Source organism: Triturus cristatus, chromosome 2_1, assembly GCF_964204655.1.
Source record: "Triturus cristatus chromosome 2_1, aTriCri1.1, whole genome shotgun sequence".
NCBI classification, from domain to species: Eukaryota; Metazoa; Chordata; class Amphibia; order Caudata; family Salamandridae; genus Triturus; species Triturus cristatus.
Genome location: NC_140581.1, coordinates 286,405,729 through 286,422,595, shown reverse-complemented (window position 1 = coordinate 286,422,595; position 16,867 = coordinate 286,405,729). Strand labels below are relative to the sequence as shown.

General features: G+C 43.7%; 1 protein-coding gene across 2 annotated transcripts in view; it reads right to left on the bottom strand.

Moving 5' to 3' along the window:
* Positions 1-7,349: 7,349 nt before the first annotated feature.
* EGFLAM (EGF like, fibronectin type III and laminin G domains) overlaps positions 7,350-16,867 on the bottom strand; it is a 699,898-nt gene continuing 690,380 nt past the window's right edge. For both annotated transcript variants that reach the window (XM_085631113.1, XM_085631115.1), the window contains one exon: positions 7,350-12,587. In XM_085631113.1, the coding sequence (XP_085487239.1) occupies positions 12,433-12,587 (155 nt within the window). In that variant the 3' untranslated portion in view covers positions 7,350-12,432. The remainder of the gene's footprint in view (positions 12,588-16,867) is intronic.

Below are 16,867 nucleotides of genomic sequence, written 5' to 3'. Positions count from 1 at the left end.
GCAAGACCTCCTGTAAACACTCTACAAAGTGTAATTTCAGCTGTTGCCTGATATTGGTTCATAGCTCCATCGCTTTTGTTATGTAGGTATTCATGGACTATTCGTTTTTTTTCTTTTTCAAAACAAGCGCCCCATTCCGCTCTTTATCTTTAATGGTGGCACGCTACTTTCTTTAGACTGGGCTCATCTAAACAAAGGTGCACGGCCGCTATTAAAGTGAAAGCGCGGAATGGGGCGCTTTTATAAAAAAAAGCATTTGTTTGTCGACTTGAGAAAAAAATGCTTTTATTTGTAAAAGCGCCCCATTCTGCATTTTCAATTTAATAACAGCCACGCACCTTTGTTCAGACGAGACCAGTACCACCACCAATACCACCAGTACCACAGCCAATACCACCACTACCACCACCCATACCACCACCACCAATAGCACCACCTCCAGTACCAGTAACACCAGTACCACCACCAGTACCACCAATACAATACCAGCACCACCAGTACCACCACCACCAGTACCAGTACCATCACCAGTACCACCAGTACCACCACCAGTACCACCAGTACCAGTACCACCACCACCAGTACCACCACCAGTACACCACCAGTACCACCAGTACCACCACCACCAGTACCACCACCAGTGCAAGTACCACCAGTACCACCACCAGTACCACTACCACCACCAGTACCAACACCACCGCTACCACCACCAGTACCATTACCAGTACCACCAGTACAACACCACCAGTACCACCACCACTGGTACCACCACCACCACCAGTACCACCACCACCAGTACCACCACCACCAGTACCACCACCACCAGTACCACCACCAGTACTAAAACCACCATCACCACCACCAGTACAGCGCCACCACCACCAGTGCCACTACCACCACCAGTACCACCAGTTCCACCACCACCAGTACCACCACCAGTGCAAGTACCACCACCACCAGTACCACCACCACCACCAGTACCACCACCAGTACCACTACCACCAGTACAACCACCACCAGTACCACCACCAGTACCACCACCAGCAGTACCACCACCAACAGTACTTCCACCACCAGTACCACCACCACCAGTACCACCACCACCAGCAGTACCAGTACCACCACCAGTACCATCAAGACCACCAACAGTACATGTACCAACAGTACCACCAAAACCAGTACCACCACCAGTACCACCGCCACCAGTACCACCACCAGTACCACCAGTACTACCAGTCCCGCCACCAGTACCAACACCACCACCAGTACCACCAGTACCAGTATCACCACCACCAGTACCACCACCAGCAGCAGTACCACCACCACCTGTACCACTACCACCAGTACCACTACCACCAGTACCACTACCACCAGTACCACCACCAGTACTACCACCACCACCACCACCACCAGTACCACCACCAGTACCAGTACCACCACCACCAATACCACCATCGCCAATACCACCAATATCACCAGTGACAGTATCACCACCAATATCACTAGTCCCACCACCAATATCACCAGTACCAGTACCACCACCAATACCACCAGTACCACCACCACCAATACCACTAGTACCACCAGTACCAGAACCACCACCACCTCTACCAGTACCACTATCAGTACCACCACCACCAATACCACCATCACCAATACCACCAGTACTACTAATACCACCAGTACCAGTACCACCGCCAATACCACCACTACCACCACTACCAATACAACCAGTACCACCACCACTACCAGTACCACCACCACCAGTACCGGCAACACCAGTACAACGAGTACCACCACCACTAGTACCAGTACCACCACCAGTACCACCAGTACCTCCACCACCAGTACCACCAGTAACACCACCACCTCCACCAGTACCACCACCAGTACCACCACCACCAGTACCAGCACCCACCAGTACCAGCACCCACCAGTACCAGCACCCACCAGTACCACCACCACCAGTACCACCACCAACAGTACCACCACCAGTATCACCACCACCACCACCACACCACCACCAGTACCAGTACCACCAGTACCTCCACCAATACCACCATCACCAGTACCACCAGCACCTCAACAATAATACCACCAGTACCAGTACCACCACCAGTACCACCCCCACCAATACCACTAGTACCACCTATACCAGTACCACCACCACCACTACCAGTACCACCACCACCACCCCCAATACCACCATCACCAATACCACCACCACCAATACCACCACTACCAATACCACCAATACCATCACCACCAGTACCACCACCACCAGTACCAGCACCCACCAGTACCAGCACCCACCAGTACCGCCACCACCAGTACCACCACCACCAGTACCACCAGTATCACCACCACCACCAATACCACCAGCACCACCACCCATGCCACCAGTCTCAACAATAATACCACCAGTACCACCACCATTACCACCCCCACCAATACCACCAGTACCACCTATACCAGTACCACCACCACCACTACCAGTACCACCACCAATACCACCACCCCCAATACCACCATCACCAATACCACCACCACCAGTACCAGCAACACCACCACCAGTATCACACCACCACCAGTACCACCAGTATTACCAGTACCACCACCATTACCACCAGTACCAGTACCACCAGCACCAGTGCCACCACCAATGCCACCAGTCTCATCAATAATACCACCAGTACCAGTACCACATCCAATACCACCAGTACCACCACTAATAACACCAGTACCACCACAACCACCACCAATACCACCAGTACCACCACCAGCACCACCACTACCAGTACAACCACCACCAATACCACCACCACCAATACCACCACCACCACCAAAACCACCACCTTCTCAATGCCTCTCGCTGACTAGAAATAGCAGGGGCACTGTACGAGGCCAGAGCTGCAGCCCAAACCATACCTCCCTCCATGTGTGCCATAAAGCACAGCCCACCCTGCACCAGGAGGTGAAGCCAGGGCCCTACCTACAGCTGGAGTGTTTATTAGGCCAAAGATAGCAATGACATTATGCAATGCCGCACTGCACACTCAAATTACGGAGAGGGCAGGAAATAGCCCCCCCGCTCTCCCTCCTGAGCCACAACAGTGTAATCACGGTGTGAAAGGTGTTGGAGCACTTTTATTACTGTTTATCGCTCGGATCATTTGTAACTCTCACTTCACACTTTGTGTTTGTGTAATTCACAACACTTACACATCTTCTTCACTGCACTATTTATCACTACTTTGAAGATGTTGCAGGCTGGTCTCTTCCTATGATATTTACAATCTAATAGGTCTCGCATTTACGAGAGTTTAAGCTATTAGTATTGGAAATGACAACGCCTTTTATTTATGTTTTAAAACCCAAAACATAAATAAAGGCATTGTCATTTACAATGGTATTAGCTCAAACTTGCATGAATGCGAGACCTATTGCATTGCAAATGCTTGTTTATTTTTGGCTTCCAGATGTCTTCTGCTAACAAAGCTGCCAATGCTCCAACTCAAGGCTCAGTAGAGTCAGGTCTCAGCCAAATTAAAACAATGTATTGTATGTTAAAAGTTAAAGCGCAATTCCAAGGACATATTGAACAGGTGACTAAGATGCCAGTGTGGCTGAAAGGGCCACCCACAACATGGAACCATTAACCATCTATGCCTGAAACCTACTCTGGGTGAAAAGTGTAAACCAAGCATTTGCAATGCAATAGGTCTCGCATTTGCGAGAGTTTAAGTTATTGACATTGTAAATGACAATGCCTTTTACTTATCTGATTTGATAATTAACACATAAATATAAGGCATCGTCATTTACATTGCCAACAGCTCAAACTTTTACAAACACGAGACCTATTTCATTTCAAAGAAGCAGCTGCTATTGTCCCAAGCTGCTTGGAAAGTGAAAGCGTGCATGAGGGACCTGAATGTTGTAGGAAAGCATTTCGCGCCAACAGTAGGAGAAACTCATCAAAGATAATAGTGCTTACAGCCTAACTAATACATAACGTGTAACAACAGAAGTAAAAGGGCCAGTCCTCATGGGAGATTACAAATGAAGACTAGGTGGTACTAGGGAGGGACTAACAAGCCTACTAGGGGATTGGAAGCCAGCATTTACGAAAGGACAATGACGCAAGCCAATGACAAATATGGGCAGAGAGTGGGCCGTGCATCAAGTCCGCACTCTAATACAGCATTCCTCGCAGAGCAGCGTATGCACAGCCCAGGCTCGACCTAAACAGAACAAAAATAAATAGCTACTAATGAAGACTTGCTTTCTCCCAGGTCCCTAGGTGCACTAACCATGACTCTACAGTAATGAATGAGCTCCAGTTGTGGCCTACATCCCAGGACTGACAAACTTCTGGACACTGCTTCACTGAATCCATGGTCTGGGCCAGATGGAGACGTCCGGAGAGACATCGAATATGACATCCTGAGAAAAGGAACACGGCACAGAGTGAGGCTCCTGAGGCAGACTTAAGGTGACACGGAGGAGTAAATCATGGAAGAGTCATGTATCTTGGTATGCATATGGAGACACAGAACACTACACCACGAGGGGCAGTGTGTTCTACAGAGCGAGAGTGTGTGAGAGACAGGAAGATACAGAGAGCGAGATCCTGAGAAACAGAGTGAGACACTTGAACAATACATGAAGACAAAGATATCCTGAGAGAAACCGATGGAAACATAGAGCAAGACATCCTGAAACACTGAGTGTGAGACAGAGTGAAACAGTCTCCGATATATAGAGTGACATAATAAGACATCCTAAGAAACAGTAAGAATGAAGAGACAATGCATTTGGAGAAACAGGGTATGACACCTGAGAGACCGGTGGAAACAGAGGTAGATATCCTGAGAAATGAATGGAGACAAAGACTGACATTCTGTGAGAGGAGACAGACAAACAGTTTAAGAGACAGGAGACACACACTCTGCAAGACATTTGGAGAGGCAGAGTAACAACTAAAGACCAAGAGGGACTTCCCGAATGTCGGACACAGTGTGAAACATTCTTAGAGATTGATGGTGATATCGAGCGAGAAACCCTGAGGGAGTGAGAGAACTGGATATTCTGAGAGACCCCGGGAGTCACTTAGCAACACGCAACGAGTGAAATGGTGACAGAGCGAAACATTCTGAGGAAGGAGGGCGATACACAACAAAACATCCTTAGAGACAGGCGGCCACAGCATGAGAGGACAGGAGACTCACAGTAAGATGCAGTGGGAGACAAGAGGTGACAGAGAGCGAGATATCCTGAGAACAGATGGAGGGAGACAAAGAGCGTGACAGACTTGGAGATGGTGAGACAACTGAAAGACACAGAGACAACAAACTGTCATGAGCGACAGGGTAGTACGAAGCTACATAATTTGAGAGACAGAGGAGACACAGTGTGAAACATTTATGGACCCGGGATGGCAGAGAGTGAGACAAGTTGAGACAGAGGGCTGTCTCCTGCAAGAAGGAGAAAGAGTGATGGGTCAAGCTGCAGGGAGGGAGCGGGTGGATGGGAGAAGCAAAATGGTGGGTGCGGGCCAGCAGCAAAGCATCACAAGAGGCACAGGTGGGGAAAGCAACATGGAGTCTTTAAACAAATGACACTGTGAAAGAGCAAAGTAGAGCGCTGCCGGAGCACATGGACGAGAGCGAGCAACATGAACCTGGAGAAAGAGGCACACAAGAGAGGCACAGGTGGGGAAAGCAACATGGAGGCTTTAAACAAATGACATGGTGAAAGAGCAAAGTAGAGCACTACCAGAGCACATGGGCGAGAGAGAGCAACATGAAGCTGGAGAAAGAGGCATACGAGAGAGGTCCAACAAAAAAAGGGGCCTGGGAGAAGCACCTGGGTGATAAAGAGTAACACGGAGCAAGCGGGGGAAGGGAGAGAGTTATTCTAGGGAGAAATATGGAAAACACATGAACTCCCATGGATTGTCGATTGCTTAACCAAAAAGAACAAGGACTCGAGGGAAGACTAGAAGGAGGCACACTACTTACAAGTTTTGAGGCGGTAGTTAAGGAATTCACTGACATCAAACAACAGGCATAAATCGACGCGGCCGTGAAAGTGAAACCAATCGCGCTAATTACCCGATGCCCTTATGGGAGCGAGCAACAGCCAATTAGCATGCGTGCCGCTGCTCGCTCCCGCAAGGTGGATGCCGCCACAAGCACGAGTGTGTGCTTGAAAATGAGCAGAGCGACAGCTAAAGGCCCTCCTATGCAGCGCATGCGTGCTGCGTAGGCGAGACCTAAAAAGAGTGTTTATTCACAGGCTAGTGGAGTGAATAGACACTTCCCTTATTAATGACCTGGTGCATTGCTAACCTGTCCCATACCTTTAATTGTCCTGTTTCACAGAGGCCACATTACAGTTTCTTGACCCAATTTACTCCTGCAAGTGCCCCAAAGCAAGGTGTCCTTTAGCTCTAATTGCCTTACCTCAGTGTCCCTTCCTCTGTGGCCCAGATATCACCTGTCTCTCTGCACTCCCTGTTTGCTACTGCTTACAAGCTGCTCTTGTTTGCCATATCTGAACTACTAAAAAAGCACATCCCAAATAAAAAAAATAGCCCATAATAAGACATTACAATAAGAAGTCCAAGATGAGTCCAGCCCTAACTAATATCAAAAGGTTGATAATGAACATTAAAAATCAATGTATTATCATGACGCATCATGATCAACATGTATGCAACATTAATTAAAACATATTCAGTACGCTTTGCAGACATTACTTTAAAGAATCATATGCAAACAGCCAGATACACCCATACTGAAGAACACAACATCTGTGTCATATAACCTGAAGCTTCTGTAGCAGAAGTTTGATTTAACATCTCTTTTTATACAGCAGAAATGTATTTATTCTGAATTGGTTTTACTTTTTTTTATCCATAAACAACTTGGCTTAAACTATTCACTTTTTTACATACTTCTCTAAATTTGTGTATGCACTTCCTTTATAATGCTACACGTGCTTTCCTTCACCCCATTACAAAATGGCCACCTCATTCCATTGCCTGAGTCCCTTTATTGTTCATGTCCAGCAAAATAAAGTTGTCTTTCACAGAATTAATTTGGTCGCTGGTGAAATAGTACATAATCTTTGATATTTAGCATGTGGCCAGATAAATAGAGAAGTTTCAGATATTTAGCTGGGTAAATAGCAGAGATTAAGTACAAATTTAGTAAATAGCATAGATTTTGTGCTATTTTGCTGGTGACCAGATAAATAGCCACTTCCCTTTTTAGCATAAAAAAGCTGGTTTGTGATCATTTGCTTTAGAAATAAATTAACCATAGATAAAAAGACACCAGTGCAATAGTTCAAATCTTTAATTTGTTTATGTCTGATGGCTTCATAAATGTACAAGTTTTATCATCAAAATTTACAAAAGAAAACATCAGATTTAAAACAGATTATAATTCACATATATCTCTAAAAATAACGTTGAACAATTTGAGCACAAAGCATAGCCGTTCCTAATCAACAAACAACATATTTTGGAAATTGTGCAAAGGATTAAAATGTCAAAAGTATGCTAAATAGTTATTTACCAGAGCCTGTTGCATCTATAAAAATATACATGTACAAAATGTCTAGTTTGGTTTTACAAAGGTAGGGTCAAGTAGTTTGGTCATAGTACAAAATATGAAGACACTCATTGCAAGAATTTCAACCTTCAGACAAGTTCATTCTTCGTGTTTTTATTAAAAAACATGATGCCTGGAATTGAATTAATTATATTTGAAAGAATGTGTAGTTCGATTTAAAAATAGGTGAATCGGCTCGCCAATGTGTGAAGTTGGAGAAAGAAGGAACTTTCTTCTAGTATTTGAAGTTGTTCATTGTTTTCTATAAATGCTGAATGGGTTTCTTCATTTATTCCAATGTTTGATATCGATTTGCATTGGTGCCAGTGAATACATGATTAAGAGAATTCATTTATTGCAATATTTTATGGAGATTTGCATTCCTCTAAATGAATATTTCATAGCTAATTTCTATGGAATTCATGAATGAATGTATGCATTTGTTCATCCATTCCAGTATTTGATGGAGACTTGCATTAGTTCCATGGTTCAAGGATGTTTACAGAAATCTCATTGTAGATTATGTGAGTTGAAACTAAACCTTTTGTGCATTTCAGAACCGAAGAAAGCTTTTACAGTCCTTCATGCATATCGGCCTTATCTTCATCTAGTTTTCTATTGGACCTGGGTGTACGCAAGATTGTGTGTTTGAAAAAGCCACACAAACACACAGAAGTAGTATGAGATTAAGTACTTGTGTCACAAGCTAGAGAAGGAATTTGTAAAATAAGCTCCTGAGTGAGGCAAGGTAAATAGGAAATAGTTTGATACCCACCTGCAGGCTGAAGCAAAAAAAGTTGTTATTTGAGAGGATGCATCCGGATATATTAGAGAAGAATTTACCTAGAACTCTGCGAATAGATTCATCCATCAGTTAAAAAGGTTACTAGTCAAAAGCACACTGCAAACTGGCTTGTATTGGCTGCAAAATCCTTTTTTACATGCCTGTCTTTTGTCAGAGTATTTTGTCCTTTTTTTGTCTTTGTCTGTTTGTAAAGCAGAAATACTAAGTAATCAAAACCAGCTGTTGGTTATCGCCTTATACACCATGGTAATGGCGGATCGTTCCATTTTTTTCCATAACCTGTTTTTTTATTTGGCTATTTCTGCATCACTTTGAATGAGGTATAATGTGAGTTATTTGTTAAGAACAGCACCATGACTTTCTTGCTTGACAGCAAGTTTACGGTGCTTGTAGAAATATTCACTGCTTCTATGGGCCCTTGACAGAGGCAGCCACTCAGTAACCTTGCTTGAATTTTAACAAAGATCTCATAGTTTGGTGGCAAGAGAAGATCAAGGCCCATGTAACAGCCCTAGTAGTGGCATTGCCAACACAATGAAGACCAGACCAGGAACCAGGTTCTGAAATGTCACCCCATTGCACTAGCTTATTCTATCCCCCACTTTCTAAAGCATGTGAAGAACCTTCAAGGAACATCTCATACCATAGTAAATAAACCTTCTGCCCCTCTACTGTCCTTGGACGTACACGTGGATCTTAAAAAAACATCCTGTCTCCATAAATTACACTTCCTGCACACCAATTGCTTCCTCTGCACTACTCTCCACCATGCTGTTTTACTTAATGGCATGGTGTGTGCTTTATAAATGCAAATAAATAGACTGGAAGATAACAAACCATGGATCAAGACGAATGTCAGTTTGCACTGTAATGTCTAAAGAATGAAAAGTACTGGATAGGAGCTGGGTCTCTTGTGATGCACACCTGGAGGCGCCAAGGAGTAGCACATTAAATTTGGGTTTTTGGATGAATGTCATAATGTGCAGGTGGCACATATTTGCTGCTGACTCACAGGTGCTACAGTTGTACATGTGTAGGAGTGAGCATTTTAAACATCATTGCTTACAGTCCTAATTTTCCTTTATCATGGTTCTTGAACACAGTGGAAGCAATTAGCCTCTTTGATGTGGGAGACTGGTAGTATATCATTTTGCTGTTTTTTGGAGTTTCATACCACATACAAATGCTACTGGTGAGGGGTAGTGTTACTTCTAATTATCTGTTCAAGCAGACATGACTGTACCAAATTCAAGGAAGGAAACTGTTGTGTAGTAGTTACAGTGTGTGGGACAATTTTTTTGAATAAGGTGTCTTTGATTGTAACGGGTCCCCTCCTATACTCCTTTCTGAGGCGATCTAAACGCTTCCCTCAAATCGGGAAGAGGCTGGACATGTTCTTTATGTAATTAGGCATAATTTAAGAAACAAGTTACCTAGAAGTCCTTTCTAACTCCTCTTCATGATGGTCTAGAAAAGGTCAGCCCACCAAGCTGCCAATTTTCTGGGACTTCATACTGGTAGCGCTACAACTCACTGCACTAACGGGGGATAGGGATTCCATGGGCAGGGACTGAGGACACTGCTAGAGATAAACATAGCCAAGCCCCATTACTGCGGATGCACTCCATAAGGGTGCTATGATGGTTCAGAGGATCTAAATGTGTTATGTTTGATAACGATGAGCATACATTAACATTAAGTATGTGTAACTAACTAGAAGTTATTTTAAAAATGAGATTACATCCTATTACTGACAAAAATCATATATTACATTTGTTTTGCACTTCTCTGTGCCTCCCAGAAGCCCCATTACCAATAAGAATTAGACAGAAGAGCTGAGAGAAGCGTGAGAAGCCTGGCTGGAATTGAAATCAATTTGTTTTGAAGGATCATTAAATTGTTAATGTATCCTTGGTGAGAGTTTATACTGATATGTACACAGTTTCCACAATATAGCATCCTTGAAAGTGAAATACAAGTTCTGCAGGCTCTATTATCAAGTAAGTTGCAGACAAATTGACCATGTAGATTTCAGGCTAGGGTGCACGACTATGTTTAGTGAATCTACACTCGGATTCTTCACTAAATGGTAGGAAGTTATGCCTTCCTCCGTGTGGCACCATTAGCGCCTATTTTATTGTATTCTAATTGCAGTTGTATAGCATGTATTCCTGTTATGTAATTTTGCAATTAATGACAGATTTATCTCTCCCATTTGACTGTCTCTTAAATGTTGATGAAAATTCTGAATATTTACTTTAACCTATGACTTTATACTTTTACATGTGACATGTGAAATTTGCCTCTACTTGTGGGCATACATGTGTGCAAAGTTTGTAAACGCTCTCCTTGAACTCATCTATATGGAAGAGCATGTCCTCGACAGTTGATAGGTTGCCTGTTTGTACACATTATTACGAATTATGTTAAAGTAGATGATCTTTATATGAAGCACCATAAAAAGGATTTACAATAGTTCCTAAACAGAGCATAACTTGTGGAAATATGTTAAGGTGTATGTGTCTTTCTGTTTACCTAAACCTTAATTATGTCAGGAAATAGCCCAGAATAAAGTATTGAGAGCATGAACCCGTGGGTAGCCTTCATTTATCCACTGAAGCAGACGTTTAATAACCTGGATACAAAATCCTTCTCATACCCTATTCTCAGGAAAGGGATTCAGGTGCTATGCTCTAAGCACAGAGGAAAGGCATGAATATGCAAGATGACTACATGGTGCTGGTAACTGAAAAAAGGTATTTGAGAAACTTTAAAAAGTGTTACTCCTTCTATGTTGGTCCGAACTGCCCGTCAGATTCCTTCATGGGGAAAGATTTTAGGGTGAGTTATCTGTAGTTGTCAAACTATCTCAGAACATTTGGCAAACTGCCTTTACTATATGTCCAGAACTGAGCTTCTTAAAGGTCTGTTATCCTTATCGAAATGGTGTCGGTCTCAGAAGGACATTCGGACGTATGACCTGCACTGAGCTATTTAGCCGACAATGGAATTCACCTTGATGTATCCTTGAAGAACAGCTTGTAAAATGGCAGATTGTGCCCGGAGCCCAATGACGTTTGCTGTTGGGACATAACCAGAAACAGGCTTTGGTCCATATAACCTCTATGCGCAGTTCTTTTATTGTTCAGTCCATTAGCTACTGCTGGAGTGCTGTCCCAGATACCACTTGCATCTTTGGGGAAACAAGAACTTGCTTAATGTATAGCAGCAAGATGTCTGCCTTTAGAAATAACACCTAGATGTTTGCCTTTAGAAATAACACCTAGATGTTAATGATGTGGGCACTGATTTAAGTGAATTAGATTTTTTTCCTTAAGTAACTTCCATAAGAAAACAAGAAGCGCTGATTGTGTGGAAAGAGTCCGTAGACTTGTCCTAGAGCATTTTCCCCCCAGTGTCATCCTCACCGCTAAGTAAACATTACTAATACTGATTTTTAGACACTGGTACACATTGGTAACTGAATAATGAAGCTTTCCATCTGCCTTCTAGAACAAATAAATACTGCTATTTGACATCAAAAATGATCACTCATACATTCTATTTTGGGCATGCGGATTTGTTGAACTTTCTGGCAATTCGATGAGATCTGGATCCCTGCATATTTTTTAGTAAATGTGGTTGCTGTATGTAGGTATAAACCCCATGTTTAATGCCAAGACCTATTAGCAGAAAAAATATCACATCACATCTCCTTTTCTGAGTACATAGTTTTCTGTAGTCAGACGTCAATTCTGTGAAGGGGGTGATATATTTAAACTCAAAGACACAATCTTCATGTAAATTAGAAGCCTTTTAACTTTAAATACATACACTAAAAACTGTGCAATTTAGAAAGCAAAAGTTTTACAAGAGAGATTTATATTTCCCGTCTTCTGTAATATTTCGGTGGCTCCGTGGAAGAGTGGTCCCGGGAAGCAGTAAGTCTTTTTTTAGTGGTCTTACACCGCTGGAATTACTCTTTCACTGAAAGTCTCTGCGTCGCTATTTGGCTCCACAAGTGTTGATGTTTTTCCCATCTGCAGCATCTTCCACCAGGGAGACGTGGAAATCAGTGGATAGGGTGAAGTGTGATATGCACCCCACAAAGCCCCCCATGTACTGCCGGTTTGTATGCAAGGCTATCTCCTTCATTCCACCTACAGGGCAGAAAAAATACAGACAGCAACAAATTAAAAATCTGACCATAGGTTTGCTTGTTGCGAATATTTGTATTTCTCCCGGTGCTCGTTCGATATGTCTGTGCTTCTATCTAACATGCTAATGATAAAGAGACACACACATTTCTATAAAAACACTATATCATGACAAAGTTAATGTCCACTTCCGGCTCAGAACCTATTTACGCTTGCAATCCCTTGAAACTGTACCTTCCCCTTTGATCTGGCATAGCGCCCCAATGCCTTTCAGCTAGGTTCACACTATACATACAACACATATATACAAGCAGTGTTTAATTTGTGCCTGTGTTTGCTGATGTTTGGCTCGGGAACGTATTTGTAAAACACCTACTTGTATTTATCAGAATGCATCACTTGGTGGCAGTGTGAGACTTTCTGGCAGAACTCGTGAGTGGAACACAGTTATTTATGATACCTAATATTTTGTTTTATAAAACTATGGTTTAAACCTATAGTTTTAAGGTGACAAGTAAAAAGTGTCAGCTGCAGTGGACTCATGCGAAATATTGTAGGCCCTGGTACTTATTTTTTTTATTAATTAAACACTGCATACACGTAGATATATATTGATGTCCCCATTCTGCTTATGTCAGGATTTATCTGGCATGTAAACTGCACTTTTATTTATCATACTATTTATACAGTGCAAATGCACGGAAAATTGCATCTGCGTGCCTGTCTAGTTGTATATCTGGCAGGCTATCTAGTCATTTTCCTAGCTCATTTGTAAGGAACCCCTACTTCTATATTGTTGTTAATATAACGTGTATGCAAGGACACATTTCAATGTAACATAACATTAATAGAGTTTCTTAGCCCCACAACCCAACACACATTATCTGACAGAGAATCCAGTGTGATCAACTTCATACTTACTCGTAAATAGGTGGAATTTTGTAACGAGTGATGCGAATAATAGCTGAGAAACTTTACCAATAAATGCTACATTATTGCCCTCAGTGTGAAATATATTGCTTGGAACATGGCTGTTGTACGGCTTTACATCTCAACTTGTTCTGGCCCACTTATGGCAATTTTGGGAAATATCAAGTTTGTGTTTGGTTTCCAAAGGGCATATTTATGGGATAGTGGCACAGTGCAGCAAAGTATGTCATCTTGCTGTGCTGCACTGTGCCACTTGGAAAGGGCAAGAATGTGCTGTATTTAATGCATAGGGCACATTCCTGAGGTTTCCTCCTGTGCTGGTGCCTTTTTGACAGCCTAGCACCAATGCAAGCACCACTGCAGCATAGTGCAGGGACGCATGCAGGATTGGTTTTGTGCAGGAAGAGACACCTTCCGACACAAAAACAATCCGGAGGCCCATAGTCCTCTTTCTTTGTGTGCTGCAGAATACAGCACACGTAGAAAGAGGAGGTAACAAGGAAAATTAAAGATATTCCTTCTCGTTAAGCCTCTCTGCGATTTGTGCTGCGTTGTGTTACTCCAAATTTTTTGAGCCACGCAAAGTGGCTTTGCGTCTCTTTAAAAACCTGACTTAAGGTTTCCGTCGCTCTTGGCCCTTAGTTCGTAGCTTATTGCTTGCTTTGATGGTTGTCTCAGGACACTTCAGCAATTGATTTCTGATGGTAAGCGTAGACTTTGACACATCGGGCCTGACTTATATTTCGGGTACTGGATACGCCGTCACAAACGTGACGGCTATCCCGTCAGATATATTGCAAATGCCATAGGAATGAATGCACTTTTAATACCATGGATGGGATATCTGCAACATTTGTGACAGAGTGTCCTGTCCGCCGAAATATAAATTTGGTCCAAGGGCTTTGAAAACTGTCTGAAAAAAAGTAGGTTTCAATTGAACAACCAGACACACGAGAACTCATCTAAAACATTACATTAGACACCAAGAGTTGAGCATAGGTAGCTGAGAGAGCTGGAGTCTGAGCCTAATAGATGAATACCTGCAAGTTTATGTTCTAACATCTAGACAAGGAGCTTGAATTATTCTCAGTGCATTAAAATCAATAAAATGCGTACAAGCTATGCTACTCATGATATGACAACCTCATCAGAGTAGCCCAAATGTTCCTACATTTGATGGAAACAAATTAATACAATTGACAGTATGCATTATATCTGGTCCAACTGTCAAAGTGTAAATATGTTTTGGAAGAAAATGTTAACCTACATCAAGGATATTAAGGCCTTGTCTTCCTGCTTTCTAGATGTGCCTCTTTGAAAGTCTTGGTTTATATAGGCTCCTCATTTACACGTCCTGAAAGCAGCAAAGCTCATTATAGTCCATTCTTGGGTAAACTTAAACCCTCCCTCCTCAATGTTGTTACGAAGCAAGATCTGGGATGCGTGTGCAGTGAAGAGAATCTCACCCACTCTATGCTAGGATGGTATACTCTGTCCCCACTCTAGAATTTTGCTACCTTGGATTTCACTTGTAGCAGGCATGTTCCCAACAAGGTGCAGTCTCTTTTCACAATGAACTTGCCTCTTAGGATGGCTCATGAAGGTTTTGGCACCAGGACTCCTGTTTAGCTATACCTTTTCTTTATGGCTATACGCATGCTAATACTTCCTCTTGTTTTCAGATTGCCCTAAAGAATGTATATATGATATGACTTTGCATTTATTGATACTTGTCTTTTTATTCTTTTCTATTTAATTGTACTTAAATGTGATCTAATTTATCATTATGCAGGTTCTTCAAAACACATTGTTGCGCAAGTGCTTATCTTAAATAAACGTTGGGAATAAGGGAACTCGTGTATAAAACACTTTCATGGTCACAAGGCATACGAATCTAAAAAACTCAGGCTTTGTGCCTGCCAAAGTGTGTGTTTGGTGTGTACAACCACTTTGACAAGTCAGAAACGTCTTTCTGACTCGCAATAGTCAATCAGGGAATTGTAAGCGCGCTACTCACCTGTGAGGGTCTCGAGGTGCTGAGGGGGGCATCCGCAGATCTGCTTAGCCAAAGAGCCAGGTCTTGAGGATCTTCCTGAAGGTGTTCAGGGAGGGGGCGCATCTGATGTCTGCCGGTAGCTCGTTCCAGGTCTTGGCTGCAATGTGGGAGAAGGATCTTCCGCCTGCCCCGGCTCTGTGGATGCACGGGGTTTCATCCAGTGCGAGGTTGGAAGATCGGAGGTTTCTTTTGGGTACGTGGAAGTTGATTATGTTGTTGAGGTATTTGGGTCCGGTGTTGTGTAGGCATTTGTAGGCGTGAGTGAGGATTTTGAAAGTGACTCTTTTCTCCACGGGGAGCCAGTGGAGACTTGGTAGGTGTTGACTGATGTGTTCGTGTCGGGGGATGCCGAAGACGAGTCTGGCGGTGGTGTTCTGTATAGTCTGGAGTTTGCGGAATAGGGACTTGTTGATGCCGGCGTAGAGTGCATTTCCATAGTCCAGTCTGCTGGTGATGAGTGCATGGGTGATTGTTTTCCTTGACTCAGGGGGGATCCACTTGAAGGTCTTGCGGAGGATGCGGAGGGTGTTGAAGCAGCTGGAGGTGATGGTGTTGACCTGGCGGTTAATGGTGAGTGATGAGTCGAGTACGATGCCGAGGTTCTTGGCGTGGTCTGAGGGGGTAGGTGGGCTTCCGAGGGCAGTCGGCCACCAGGTGCTGTCACATGCAGAAGGGGTGGTACCGAGGACGAGGACTTCTGTCTTCTCAGCGTTGAGCTTTTGGCAGCTGTTGGTCATCCAGACTGTGACGTCTTGCATTCCTTTCTGGAAGTTGAGTTTGGCAGTGGTGGGGTCTTTGGTGAGGGAGAGGATGAGCTGGGTGTAGTCGGCGTAGGATACGATGTTGAGGCCGTGTTGTCGGACGATAGCTGCAAGGAGGGCCATGTAGATGTTGAAGAGGGTGGGGCTCAGGAATTAACCCTGTGGGACTCCGCAGGTGATTTTCATGGGGTCAGAGAGGATGGGTGGGAGTCTGATCCATTGGCTTCTTCCGGTGAGGAACGATCGGATTCAGTCCAGGGCTGTTCCTTGTATGCCTGCGTCGTGTAGTCTGGCGACTAGCGTGCGGTGGGAGACAGTGTCGAAGGCCGCTGATAGGTTGAGTAGGATGAGGGCAGCGGAGTGGCCTTGGTCCAGGAGGGTGGGGATGTCATCTTTGGCGGCGAGTAGGGCTGTCTCTGTGCTGTGGTTGCTTCGGAATCCGGATTGGGACGGGTCGAGGACGGCGTTCCCTTCAATGAATCGTGTCAGTTTCCTGTTGACTGTTTTCCTTGCAACTTTGGCTGCGAAGGGGAGGA